Source organism: Sapajus apella, unplaced genomic scaffold (genome assembly GCF_009761245.1).
Source record: "Sapajus apella isolate SASKATOON/1434 unplaced genomic scaffold, GSC_monkey_1.0 scaffold92, whole genome shotgun sequence".
NCBI classification, from domain to species: domain Eukaryota; kingdom Metazoa; phylum Chordata; class Mammalia; order Primates; family Cebidae; genus Sapajus; species Sapajus apella.
The window spans coordinates 7,212,108-7,225,621 of record NW_022437032.1 but is presented as its reverse complement, the minus strand read 5'-3'; the positions used below and the strand labels follow the sequence as shown (position 1 = coordinate 7,225,621).

General features: G+C 52.1%; 1 protein-coding gene and 1 long non-coding RNA gene across 4 annotated transcripts in view; both read right to left on the bottom strand.

The window, feature by feature from the left end:
* Positions 1–345: 345 nt before the first annotated feature.
* Positions 346–7,537, bottom strand: LOC116535212. Its single transcript, XR_004262091.1, has 2 exons — positions 6,681–7,537; positions 346–6,629 (listed from the first exon to the last, which is right to left on the bottom strand). It is a non-coding gene; the product is annotated as an uncharacterized LOC116535212 (long non-coding RNA).
* Positions 7,538–11,084: 3,547 nt separating this feature from the next.
* The window catches only part of PREX1 (phosphatidylinositol-3,4,5-trisphosphate dependent Rac exchange factor 1), a 204,789-nt gene continuing 202,359 nt past the window's right edge, over positions 11,085–13,514 (bottom strand). For 2 of the 3 annotated variants that reach the window (XM_032256050.1, XM_032256052.1), the window contains one exon: positions 11,085–12,240. In XM_032256050.1, coding sequence (XP_032111941.1) covers positions 11,970–12,240 — 271 coding nt within the window. In that variant the 3' untranslated portion in view covers positions 11,085–11,969. Of the gene's footprint in view, positions 12,732–13,514 lie in introns of all 3 variants that reach the window. The other variant, XM_032256051.1, reaches the window with a different exon arrangement.

Below are 13,514 nucleotides of genomic sequence, written 5' to 3'. Positions count from 1 at the left end.
TGCACCTTAAAATGCCATCCTGGCTAGGAGGGAAATTATCTGAGGATTCCACTTGGGTCTTACTACTATAATAGATATTACTCTGTGACTCTCTTCCGTTGCCATGAAACTTGGAAAACAGCTATAGAGTATATCTGCAGGCCTATGGGGTGCACTGTGATTTGAAGTTAGGTCAAAAATCCACTTGTTACTTGACTTCTGTAAAGAAATCAGGCAAGAGGCTATGACTCCATAGTGATAGTGCATGGCCGTCAGATCTGGAGTTTTGCTATTACTTAGGTAGATCAAATAATGTTTTGATACATTGCCCATCTATTTCATGTCTAAGGACATCATAATGAATAAGCCATTGCTAAAGATTCCCTGAGAGTCAAAACATTCTAATTACCACTTCTTTTCTTCTGAAAAACATGGTAAATATGCCCATCTTGTCTTTAGGGGATAAATGCTGTCACATGTCCTCGTCCTCACTGAGATCTTCCATCTGGCGTCTCCCCCGGCATCCCCACCACCCTGCCTGGCCCATTCAGAGCAGCCACCATGGAGATTTGTAAGGAGGCAGGTGGTCCCTCCTTAGCATATTTCTCAATGCCTAAGTGACCAGAGTGTCTGTCCGCCCCTTTGAGGGCATGTAATGGGCTGGAGGAGGGATGGCGCGTGTCATTCATGGTAAAGCCACTCCAACATCCCCAGCTCCCTAAGCCTTTGGATATTTTCCCTTACACTGTGCAATGAACATTCTCTTATCCTACTCTTATTCAATGAGGGCCGCCACTGAGACCAAGTGTAGTTTCCCACCAAGTAAACAGAGCCACTTCCGGCCTCACGAACTTACCGTGAAATTCAGAATTCCTAGTAAGGGCACCCATATCAATACCTTTACCATGACGCAGTGTTACATGCTGACCTCTTTAGTCTAACACTCTTATCGTCTATTCATACACATATTCTGCATGCTTCTGCCAATGTAAATTGGCAAAATCTTTCCAATGTTTTGGTGTATATGCAATTTCCTCTCGGGGGACTTTGTGCTCGTCCTCCTGGAATAGGCTGACATCTGGCCCTAGATTAGTAGCAGCAAAAATGGAGTCTAGGTAGCTCCTTTCAAGGAAGACTTCTAATGACCTTGTAAGGAGACATGAGAGAGAGGCTGCTTCTAATTGGTTCCTTTTCCTTTAAAAAAAAAAAATGTAGTTTTCAATGCCCGCTATCAGGGCAGGTACTTAGTAGGTTTATAATAGATACTTTTTGGATGAATGAATAAACAACATTTTAAGGATATGGACCAAGCATCTGAAATTCTATTTTTTAATTTATAACAAGATAACTTCCAAAATTCAGTCTTTACCCCCAATTAAACCTCATTTAAACGGAACTCCTGTCTATCTCCCAAGGAGCTCCTTCTCGGGCTCAGTGGGAAGCCCCTACAGGCCAGGCTGGGTCTGATGCCCCCAAGTCTCCACGTCTGGCAATATGATCCCTTGTACCTAACAAGTGCTCCGTAAATGTTGGCTGAATGAATGAGTGTGAGGATTGCCTCCAGAGGGCCTTTCCAGAACTACCCATTTCACCTGGGCACCGGTCACACCTCACCTTCCTTCTTTGGGTTGCACTCAAAGAGATAAACTGATCCTACTTACTTTCTGACCAGCAATTCCTCTCTCACTCATAAACTGATGCCATTCTAGCGACCAACAGATAGCCTGCCATGAGTGAGGTGAGTTACCGCTGTCAGATCTCAGGGCTGAATGAAAACCCAGCCTTGCCTCAGTGACCCTCTTGGTGCCCTCATCCTCTCCATGGAGGCAGCTCCTTCCCAGGCATCCTCTGTGACTCGGTGGCAGCATAGATGACGGGTTGAGGGCTGAGCATGAGTAAGACGGTCAACATAATTTGTGCCAACCTGGCAGTCGCTCCTCACCTTCCATCCTGACTCAACCTCCATGTGGTCCAGTCGCCTGGGAGCCATGAGTTTCAGGACACAGGCTCTCCCCGAGCCCCCGGACATGACTCTTGATGGATCCAAGCCAGGAATTCTCAACTTTGTCAGACTCATGACCTCTTCCAAAGAAGAACTGTGCTTAATGATCTCTTTACTGCCCTGAAATGAAAGTCATAAATAATTAACCTATAACATCATACACCTACTTAAAAACTCATTACAATGCCCTAAGAGGACAATAAAAAGAAATAAAAGGACAATAATTTTTAATAAAATAATTTGTAATAAATTAAATCATATTTCAATATGCAAATGAACAGACACAGACACAGGCACACACAGAGACATAACAAACACTTAGATCCTAGCCAGCATCTGCAGAAGAAGTTTGGATAGAAGATCAGGAGTCACGCTACAACAGAAGGGCAGAAAAATAAAGAAGACACTTGAATATAAATATTATATTCAGTGTACACTAAAATCTTACAAACATATCTTGTTTTGATATTAAGTTGATGTAGGCTCTAGGCTAAGATGATTAAATAGCTTCACACAAGAGCGGCCAGAGGGGACTGAAATTTGTGTGGGAAACAGGACAGTCTGTCTTATGTGGACTGTCCAGCACCTTGGAAGCATCCAGCATTCCCAGCCCCACCCAGCTGAATGCCAGCAATGTCACCAGTCATTGAGCCAAGCCACCCCCCCACCACCACCACCCATTTCCAAACATCCCCAGGGCTTGTGCCTCTCTGGCGAAAACCCATTGGCCAAGCCATAATAATTCCACTTCCTCTGCCAGCACCAGGCCTACCAATGCACTTGGGATGCAATTTTGGTCAAAGTAACAGGCGATCAAATCTGCTGGGGGCTTCTGGGAAAGGGTTTCAGGCTCTCATAAAGCAGCAGCAGGAGGAGACACGTTCTTTCTTTGGCTTTCACCCCTTACATGAGGGCGGGACACCTGGAGCTGTGGAGCAATCCTAGAGCTTAGGAGTGCAAGCCTGAGGGTCAAGTCACGTGGAGAGCACAGCGGGAAGTTTCAAAGAATCTGGGTCCTTCTCTGCACCAGCCAAACCAGAAGTACCTGGAATTCCACTGGATTTCTTGACTCATGGAGACATAAGATACCGTCCTAAGATGTAGGACAATAGGATACTTATTGTGGAATCCTCTGCTGCTTGAAGACAAAAGCATCCCACCTGTGACGGGTAGAGCCGTTTTTTGCTCATTACCATAATCCTTTCTACTTGATAAGCAAAACCTTTGAAATTTACAAAGCGCCAGACTAACCGTCTTATCATTGGAAACTCCCTCACTCCCCGTGAGGTGTGGATTATGATCCCCATGTACAGACAGGAGCACTGAGGCCAAGGAGAAGGGGAAGTGATTTGCCCCTCCAATATCCCTGCCCCCCTCACTCCTCCACCAGCCCACCAGGCAAGATCCCACCCTGAGGTCTTTGCACCTGCCGTGCCTTCTACCTGGAACCAGGCAGCTCCATGGACCTCTCCTCCTTAGGTCCAGTCAAGGGTCTGTCTCAGAAAGGCCGTCTGTGACCATTGATTAAAATAGCTCTTACACCTGTTCCGTCCTCTCACCTGTGGATTTTCCTGGTTGGCCCTGACACCATCTGACATATTACTCACCCATATGTTTACTGGCTTCCTTGCCTGCCTCCTTCCAGCAGATCTAAAGCTCCACAAGGACTTCCGACATGTGACTCTGCACCTAGAACAGGACCTGGCACATAGTAGGCCCTCCATAAATATGTGTTAAGTGCTGCCAGTGGACCCACATGGCCTGCTGACCTAGAATTGAGTTTGGGTTTCTGCAAACCTCTTGCTGGCAGGATACTGGGTGGGGACATGTTCTGGACAGGGTGGGTGTCCTCAGCCCCCAGTGGCTGCACCCTCCTTCCCGGTCAGACCCAGCCTCCAGTGACTCAGACCCAGCCCGATGGAAGAACATTCTCTCAGGAACAATTCAGCTCCACCCTGACTTCCTGTAAGGAGTCTGAGGCCCCAAGGAAGGTGGCAGCTCAGCTTCTGGTCACCAGTGATAGAAACAAATAGAGCAGAAAGGCTTCCAGAGGGGCTGGGTCAGGGCCAGGTCTGTGCCACCCAGGGAAAGCAGAGAGACAGGATTTCGGGCCTTCCAGCACCTGAAGAGTCCATCAACGTGAACACCTCACACTGGCCGAGCTGCTTCGCGGTCAGGATTCTCCTGCCTCAGCCCGGCATTTGCTGATTCCGTTTGCTAAAGTCAGCGAGGATTGACTGAGCACCTCCTGTGTTTCAGCTGCTGTGCTAGGATTTGGGATTTGGGGACACAGCTGTGAACAGGCAGGCCCAGCCCTTGCCCTCATGAAACCTGCATCCTGACTGGAGTAAAGCAGCCCCACCTGAGTTAACAAACAAAAGTAAACCAAATACAGACTGGGATCTGCACCACGGCGAAGGAAAGAGCACTCTGTGTTAGCGAGTCAACAGCGACGCCATTTTCACCCTATCAGGAGGAGGCAGAGTTCCAACCACGACCTGAACGAAATGACAGGAAGGAGCCAGGCAGGAAGAGGGTTCCAGGTGAAGGAAATGGCAGGTGCCAGTGCAGAAATCCTGAGACAGGAGCAAGGCACAAGCCTAGAGAGTGGAGGGGCAGAACAGCGGCCCTGGAGGCTGGCAGGCAGCCGGGGAAGGAGGCAGGTGTAGGGGAGGATTGAAAGGCCAGAACCTCCACGTGGCTGTCCGCTCAGCACCCAAGGCTCACCCAGCAGGCCATGGTGGCGTTCAGACGACTGAGGCGCTGCAGTCAGATGCGCTGGGTTCAAACCTCAAGGCTACCAGCCCCAAGGCTCCATGGTTTCAAGCAAGTCACTGTGTTCCTGCATTTTCACACCACTATAAACAACCGCCCAACACTGGGTCGTCTACGAAAAATGTATGAAGGAAAGAAGTTTAGTTGACTCACAGTTCTGCATGGCTGGGGAGGCCTCAGGAAACTTACAATCATGGCAGAAAGCGAAGGGGAAGCAAGGTGCCTTCTTCACAGGGCGACAGGAAAGAGAATGAACGCAGGAGAAACTACCCAACGCTTACAAAACCGTCAGATCTCGTGAGAACTCCCTCACTATCACGAGAACAGCATGGGGGAACCGCCCCCGTGATTCCATTACCTCCACCTGGTCTCCCTTTTGGGCAGGGACACAGCAAAACCCTATCAGTCACTTAACTCAGCCTCTGTTTCCTCATCTGTAAAATGGCACAAACAGCTGTGTCTTTCTCTCGACATTGCCATGGTGATGGGTAAAGACGAATCGCTGGAATCCTCTCCAGTGGGGCTGAGCCATCCTGCCTGCCACGGCCACTCACTTGTTCATTGATTCTTCCCACTGAAGGCAACAGGTATTGATGGATCACCTACACCAATATCAGGAATTTCAAGACGTGATGAGGTTCTGATCACTAAATTCTACAAAGAGTGAAATCCTCAACAAATGCTGATTAAGCAACACACTAACACACCCAGTGTGGCGCCAGGCAGACAGCAGGTGCTTATGGCACACAGCAGGTGTCACCACACATAGCAGTGTGCCCATACACAGCAGGTGCTCACTGTATACAGCAGGTGCTCAGGGCACACAGCAGATGCTCATTGTACACAGCAGGTGTCCCTACACAAAGCAGGTTCTCCCATACACAGTAGGTGTTCAGGGCATACAGCAGGTGCTCACTGTACACAGCAGGTGCTCAGGGCACACAGTGGGTGCTCCCGTACACAGCAGGTGCTCACCGCACAAGCAGGTGTTCAGGGTACACATCAGGTGCTCCCAGCACATGGCAGGCGCCCTTGGCACACGGCAGGTGCTCCCAGCACAGCTGTTGCTGTGGTTGCTTTCCCTGCGCAGCGGGCACCTTCTTTCCTACACATCTGGTGCCATCAGGCCTCAGGGGTTTGCCTCTCCCACCCCTTGGCAACAGGCATGCTGTTCCAGACACGCAGTGAGTGCAGCCTGGAACCAGGCAGCTCTCAGCATTGAGGTCACCAGTCCCCTTCCAGCGCCTGTAGTCTCCATGTCTGCAGGGAAGACTGGGGACTCAGGGATCCAGGAGGCTGCCCTGTCATGAGAGGGCCCTCCTCACTGTATTCTGACAATGGGAGTGGTCACTAGTCAACGAGAAGGACACAAACCCCTGCCCTGGCGGAGCCCATGGCAGCACGGGGTAGAGACCATGGGCAAGAGGCAGAGAGACACCTGCCGGGCGGCAGGAAATGCGATGAAGAAAAGGAAAATCATTCCTGGAAGCTTATGGAAAGGAAAAAGGTTTTTTTTGTTTTTTTTTTTTTTAATTTAAAAATGTTTAAAGAAAAGTAAAATAGAGTAAGGGAGAGAGAGGGTAACAGGAAAAGATGGGTGATGTGGGGACACTGAGCAGACCCAAGTAAAATGGAGGAGCAAAGCAGGAAGCTGTCTGGGGGAAGAGGGTTCTGGGAACAGCACATACAAAGGTCCTGGGGCAGCCCCTGTGGCAAGAAGGCAGAAAAGCACCTTTCTGTTTTCACACTGGAGCCTGTGGTGCTTTCTCTGGACTTCCTCCACCTCTCTCCTCTCCTGCTCCCATTTTTTCCAGGTTCTGGGACCAAAGCCAGATTCTCCGGTGGGGCTTCAGGGCAGAGGGTCCCCGTGATCCTGGAGCTGCTCTGTATCCCACCTGCCAAGTGTCACGTGGCTACCTCAGACCTGGAACTGCATCTGGGGCTGGTATTTCTGAGCTGCTCAACTGCCAGCTGTATGACCCCGGGTAAGTCACTTCAACTATCTGAGCCCATTCCCTCCTCTGTAAGGAGGCGCCTTTAGAACCTACCCTGAGGGGTTGGCGAGAGGATTGCATGAGGTGATGCCTTCAAGACACCCAGCAAAGAGCCCGGGAGCCCCTGAGCGCCCAGTGCATGTGACTCTGAACACTGCTGCTGGTCCCTGCAGGACATCAGGGAGAGGGCCAGACTGGCCAGAGGGCGAGAAGCCCCTTTGGAGGAATTCCGTTGCGTGCCCTCAGCGTAAATGGGGAAAGTGAGGTGCAGGGAGGGCAAGGAACCTCCCCAAGGTCACACAGCAAGTCAGGAGATGCTAACTCGGGCCCTGCATCCCTCTCCTGACCACCCCTGCCCCCTCCGACCCTCCAGGGATGCTCCCAGTGCCAGGAGGGAGGCAGCTTCAGGCCTGGCTTTCAGCCTCCCCTGCCTGCCAACCCCAAGCTCCAGGCTTGCAGGGGGAGCCTCCCGGAGCTCTGGGTACGAGGTCCTCCAGGCTGGGTCGGGACGGCCTGGCCCACAGCGCCACCTGGTGGCCGCCGCTTCCACGCGGGTCGCGGTTTCTGGGCCAGGAGGAGGTCGTTACCAATGGCTATGGGTCTGGTCACAAAGTTCGTAAGCACTCCACTTTACAACGTCTAAGGGCCTGCCACAGCCTTCGCCTCAATTAGAAGAGAGGATGGGAAAAAGAGAAAAGAGAGAAGGGAAAGCCCCCCAAAAGGAAAGAATTGAAAGATAGAACAAATATAGAAAAGCTAAATATAGAGAGAATGAAAATGAGAGGGAAGAAAGAGAGAGAGAGAGAGAGAAAAGAAAAGAAAAGAAAAGAAAAGAAAAGAAAAGAAAAAAGGAAAAAAAAGGAAAGAAAAGGAAAGGAAAGGAAAGAAAGAAAGAGAAAGAAAGGGGGAGGAAAGAGGAAGGAAGGAAAGAGAGAGACAGAAAAGAAAGTTTTTTAAAGAGAGAGGAAAAAAAGAAAATATTCATCGCAAGCCCAGTCCAGGAGACGGATAGGGCCAGTGCCCATCGTCCGAACGGTTCCAACCCCGCCTCCAGGCTGGCTCTGTCCCTAATGCCGGCACCGGGAGCCAGGCTTGGGTCTGAGTGCCGGCGCCCAGGGAACCGCAGCCTCTGGACACTAAGTGGTCCCCAGCACCACCTGCTGGACAAACAAGGCACTACACTTATCCCAGGAAGTCCACTTTGGAGCCCTGGAGGGGACTCCTGGTAACCCCAGCAAGGCAGCCAGGTGGGTGGAAAGTCTCCATTTCTCAAAGAAGGAAGCTGAGGCTCCCAGAAAGATGGAGACAAGCTCAGATATGGCCACTCAGCAAGTTTCAGGTGCTGACAGATCCAGGAGCAGGCAAGGGTGTCTGACTTCAGAGGTCCTATTCCAGCCCTCCAAGAGCAAACCCAGGTGGCAGACACAGAGGTTAGAGGGGCCGGCCTGGCCACAGATGGGTGTGGTTGCACCCCCGCTCTGATCACTGTGCTGACCCAGCTTTCTTCTATCAGTATTTAGCCTTGATTCACCACTGCCTGGCCCCGGGCTGGGCACGAGAGACACAGGATTGGGAGGGGTGTGGTTTCTGCTCTTCCCCAGTCTGGGAAGGACGGGAAATATGGCAACAGTTACATTTGGATAAAATCATAAAGCAGCCAGCACACCCCATCATACCTTCCACTTCCTGAGTGGTCTCTGATGCGATCTACACCAAGGGGCCGTCTCTGGGTCAGCCGTGTTTGACAGATGAAGAAACTGAGGCTCGGAGGGATTCAGGCACCCAGGCCCCTATGCTCATCCTGGAGGAGCGGAGGAGAGCCTCCGAGGGACTCCGTGCAGGGCTGCACCTGCCCCTTGATTCTCCACTGGCCAGCACAGTGACTCCAGATCACCAGGTCCTGCCTGAGGTGACATCACCATGGAAGCTCCAGAGCTGAGGATCTGATGGTCAGAGCAAGCAGGCCGGATAAAAGTGCTTGGGGCTCCTGGAACAGGAGAGCTGGTGCCCTCCTCAAGAAGACGGCTGCTCCTCAGCTCCAGCTGCCATGTAACCAGGTGGGAATGTGGACCAGTGTGACCAGAGCTTCTGCTATTCTCTTTAATCTTCTTTTTAAGAGGCAGGGCCACACTACGTTGCCCAGGCTAGAGTGCAGTGGCTATTCACAGGTATGATCAAAGCGCACGACAGCCTTGAACCCCTGGCCTCAGGCGATCCTCCCGCCTCCGCCTCCAAGTAGCTTGGACTGCAGGTGCACACCAGCTCAGAGTTTCTGATCGAGACAAAACAAAAATTAGAATTCGGAGATGAAATTTGCTGGTTCATAAACATAATTCAAAATTATTTTTAAAAACACCATATCAGAAAGGAAGAAAAAAAACTCACATCTAGTTCCAAGTTTCAGCCAAGGGCCATCAGTTTGAGATCTCTTGTCTCCTGTAAAAATGTCCCCTTGCTCTGAGAGGCCCTTCGTGCTTAGTTTTATACTTGGAGAAACACATCCTAGAGAGAGAAGTGGGCCCAGCTCTCACTCTCAACTCTGCAGGGGCAGCTCTGAGCCTGAGAATTGATGCAACTTGCTCCAGGCCACAGAGACCTGGCGCTCAACCCAAGCTGCCCCTGCCTACGGCTGCAGAATTGATGTTCCCTCTGCTGGCCCCCAGGGTGGAGGAGAGGCTGATATTGATGCTTCCTAGAAATGTGTCTGCCTGATGGAAGACATCAACTCCTCCCTGGTGACCTCAAATAGAGATTGAGGTAACAGGTCTTCCCCTGGAGTGATTTTCCCCAGATCCAAACATTGGCCTGGGATAATTCTAAATAACCAATCCATCGCTATGCCTGGAATCCTAGCAGGATTTCCTCTTGCCTGTTGCAGTGTTAAGAGACACAAGGGTATCTCTCTGGGAGGGATCCAATCTGGGCCTTCAGAGAATGGAATCTGGGACAGGCTCATTTGGAAGGAAAAGAGACTGAAAGAGAAGGGGCTTGGGTGTGGATGGCAGGGCTGGTGCAGCACCACGGTTCAGGGGAGTCCCAAGGGTGGCCATGACCCAAAGGAAACTGTCAATTTCAGCATTTTCCAAAGTGTTGGAAATCACGAAAAGATGGAATAAAAAAGAGGAGATAGGCAACATACTGAAACTCTGTCTCTATAAAAAAATTTAAAAATTAGCCAGGCATGGTGGTGTGCGCCTGTACTCCCAACTACTTGGGATGCTGAGGTGGGAGGATCAGTTGAGCCCAGGTCAAAGCCACAGTGAGTCATGAACACGCCACTGCACTCTAGCCTAGGTGATAAAGCCCTTGTCTCAAACAAACAAAACAGGACGAGGAAGGGAAGAGGAAGGGAGGGGATACAGGGCAGGCACAGTAGAACAGGGCAGCAGCCCAGGGGATGAGATTTCTCTGGCTGGGCAAACAAACCCAGGCAGCCCCATAAGGATCACCTGGGCCCAGACAGGTGGAGAACCTGCCGGCAGCCTGGGATGCAGCCGACAGCCCCAGGTGTGCACACAAACTCTGTTCTCACTGGTCCATTTCACATCTGTCCAATTGGTCTGTTCACGGCCAGCGTTAGGTTCTGACTGACTGGGAGCCTGGCGCGACCATGTGGGTGCTCTGACTCCACTCCTGCCCAGATCCGACAGGCTTTGCAGGTTGGAGCAAGGAGGATTCTATGGCACCCCTTGGACCCAAGCTGTCCCCTCATCACAAGTAAGCCACCCTGGGGGGGTGCAGAAATCCTGGGAAAATAGTCACTTTTTCCTACTTTCACGGTGAAATGGGAGCTCAGAATCCAGAAAAAAAAAAGTTGAAATATCAGATAAAGCCTGTTATTTTCTTAGTATACCTGGGTGGCAGGCAATCCAGGCAATCTCAGTAGTCCTCACTGGTCACCCCTACAAGAGAATCTGTATCACCCCATTATCAAGGAGGAAACTGAGGCACAGAGTGAACACATCACTGACAGGGGTCGCTGGTTGAAGGCCCCCAATACAGAGATCAGCCCCGTCCTCTGTGCACCTTTCAAAGCGTGAGCCCATCCCCCAGTGCCCGGCCACCCCACCCTACACCAACCCCAGTGCCTGGACACCCCCACCCCATGCCACCCCTGGTGCCTGGCTGCTCCACCCCATGCCACCCCTGGTGCCCAGCTGCTCCACCCCATGCCACCCCACCCCATGCTACCCCTGGTGCCCGGCTGCTCCACCCCATGCCACCCCACCCCATGCCACCCCTGGTGCCCGGCTGCTCCACCCCATGCCACCCCCGGTGCCCGGCTGCCCCACCCCATGCCACCCACGCAGATGAAGCAGACCACAGCCTTGTTCTTTGTATTATAAACTGACTTTTAATAATAATAAAAAATCTATCATGGATTTAACGAGAAGAATCTGTACATTTTAAAGTAAACCAGTGCACAATGCGCTGGCCCTGGGCCCTCCTGGTTTCCCGCAGCAGGGTGAAAGCGTGTCCTCATTCTCTCTGACACGGCCACTGCCTGCCATCATGTGTGCCTCGGCAAGAGGGAAGCGGGCCCTGTAGGGCGGGGTGCTGGGGTGCGGGGAGAGCTTCAAGCTCCTGGCCTGGGGGCAGCAGGGAGCCCCCACCTGATCTCACCACCTGCCAGGGTGACAGACATCCCCTCCTTTCCTCCCCACCTGTGACCTATCCCTGAAGGCATACGGAAGCTGGGGGGAGAGCTGCCAAGAGGGCCCCAGGTGGGTCCCTCCTCCCAGGCGGGCAGAGTGGCTCCCTGCTTTCTGGCAGATGGAGTCGTCCCAATTGCCCTGCTCTGAGAAGCTAACATCAAGAAAGTAAATTACAGAAGCCACCAGCTGCTATTTCCCAGTGGCCTTTCTACCTGTGTGACATGGGGCCTCAGGTACGGCTCAGTCACCTCCGGCTCCATTCCTGGCCGGCCGCCTCCCAGGCCCCTGTAGTCAGTCACTCAAAGAGCGAGTTCTAACACCGAGCAACAGCTGGAGAACTGAGATGGAGGAAGGAATCAGAGTCCATACCTGAAAACGACACCTTACACCCTAATAGGAACACACAGGAAACGCTGACATTTTTAAATGTTTCAATAATTTAGTTTTTCCTTTTTGCTTTTTTTTTTAGTATAAGTGGGAAAGCTGTCAATACTACCTCTTGTTGGTCCCCTGTTAGACAATATACCTTTCTTTGAAATTTAAAATGTCTATTATCACACAACTTTAGAAAAAAACAAATCTTGACAACACCAACAAAAAAAAAAAATCCCAAAATAAATCAGAGAGTTCACGCCATATAAATAAGGTCAGAGCAAATCTCGTGCCCCAGGCTGGCGGCTCCAGTTCCAGGGGCGGTGAGGTCCAGAGCCGCTGTGGCTCTCGGCACCCTCTAGGAACAAGCGTGATGGGGGCCCCATCTCTCCTTTCCTGACAGAGCCGAGTCTTTTCCAAGTCCACCAAGCAGGTTAGTACGGGGTTAGGGTGAACCTGGAAGCTCAGATGAGGATGAGGAGACACGTGTGGTCACCTGGAATGTGGACTTTGAAGGAAACCAGGGGTTTCAAAAGTGCAGGCTGAGCCATCCGGAGGGAGCCGAGTGGCCCCATGTGGCCTCCATGACGTTCCCCTGGGTTCTGGGGACGCAGGAGCAGAAGCAGGCCAGGTATCAGCTGCTCCCATCAGGTCTGTGGGTCCCCAGCACCCCTCTGGCTTCTGGCAGGCGCATGGAGAATGGGCTGGCCTAGGGCCAGCCAGCCAGCTTGTCATCACAGAGAAGGTAGCCAGGCTCGTCCTGGAAGGAGGCAGTGGAGGATGCTGGGCAGGTCCCGGAGCAGGTGGGCACGGAAGCCCTGGGCCATCTCTGGAGAAGGCCGGCGCTGCCCTACTATGTCCTCCCAAATCCCAGCTTCAGAGGCTGTGGCCCAGCATGGGCATTCAGGCGTTCAGAGGTCCCCATCCACCGGCGGCTGGCAGAGGCGGTAGAGGCTGGGGATGGAGGCAGAGGATGAGGAGAGGCCGGGGTGGGCCAGAACCTATTTGTATTATTTCCATTTCCACTTGAACACGTAATTCATGCCCAGAAACCCAAACTTGCAGGTATATAAAAGATGCAGAGAAAAATACCTACGCCACCCGCACCTTCTGCTGGCTGCCAGGCCCCTCCCCACAGGCAGTGTCTGCCCACTCAGACTGGCATTTACAAATGAAGATACGTCTACACGTTCAGCTGCGTGGGGGTGGGGGAGCATTCCACACTAGCGGAGGCCAGATGGCCGCGGCATTCACCCCTTACGCTGTTGTGCTTCATCTATCCTGGGGACCCTCTATATGCAGAGATGGTTTTAGAGGCAGGGGGACTAGACTCGAGGCCGTGTGGTGTCCGGGGCAGGCTGACCGCAATGCAGCCCATGTGGTCTGATGCCTGGGTTCAGAATCCCAGCTTTGCCATTTACTAGCTGTGTGATGCTAGACAAGATACTTAACCTCTCTGGGCCTCAGCATCCCCACCTGCCAAGTGGGGATGGCAGCCAGACTTGGCTCACAGGACGGCTGTTTGGATGAATGAGTCCACAGAGGGCAAGCGACTGGACAGTGCCTGGCACTGTGAAGGGACTGAAATGGATCACGTGCCACTCGTGAGACACAAGGTGTGTGTGTAGCCCCCAGCGCCACAGCACGGGCAGTGATCACCACCACTGGCAGCGGGTGTGGCCAGCACACTGCAGTGACCTAAGACCTGGCCCCTGGAGCACACTGCGGTGACCTAAG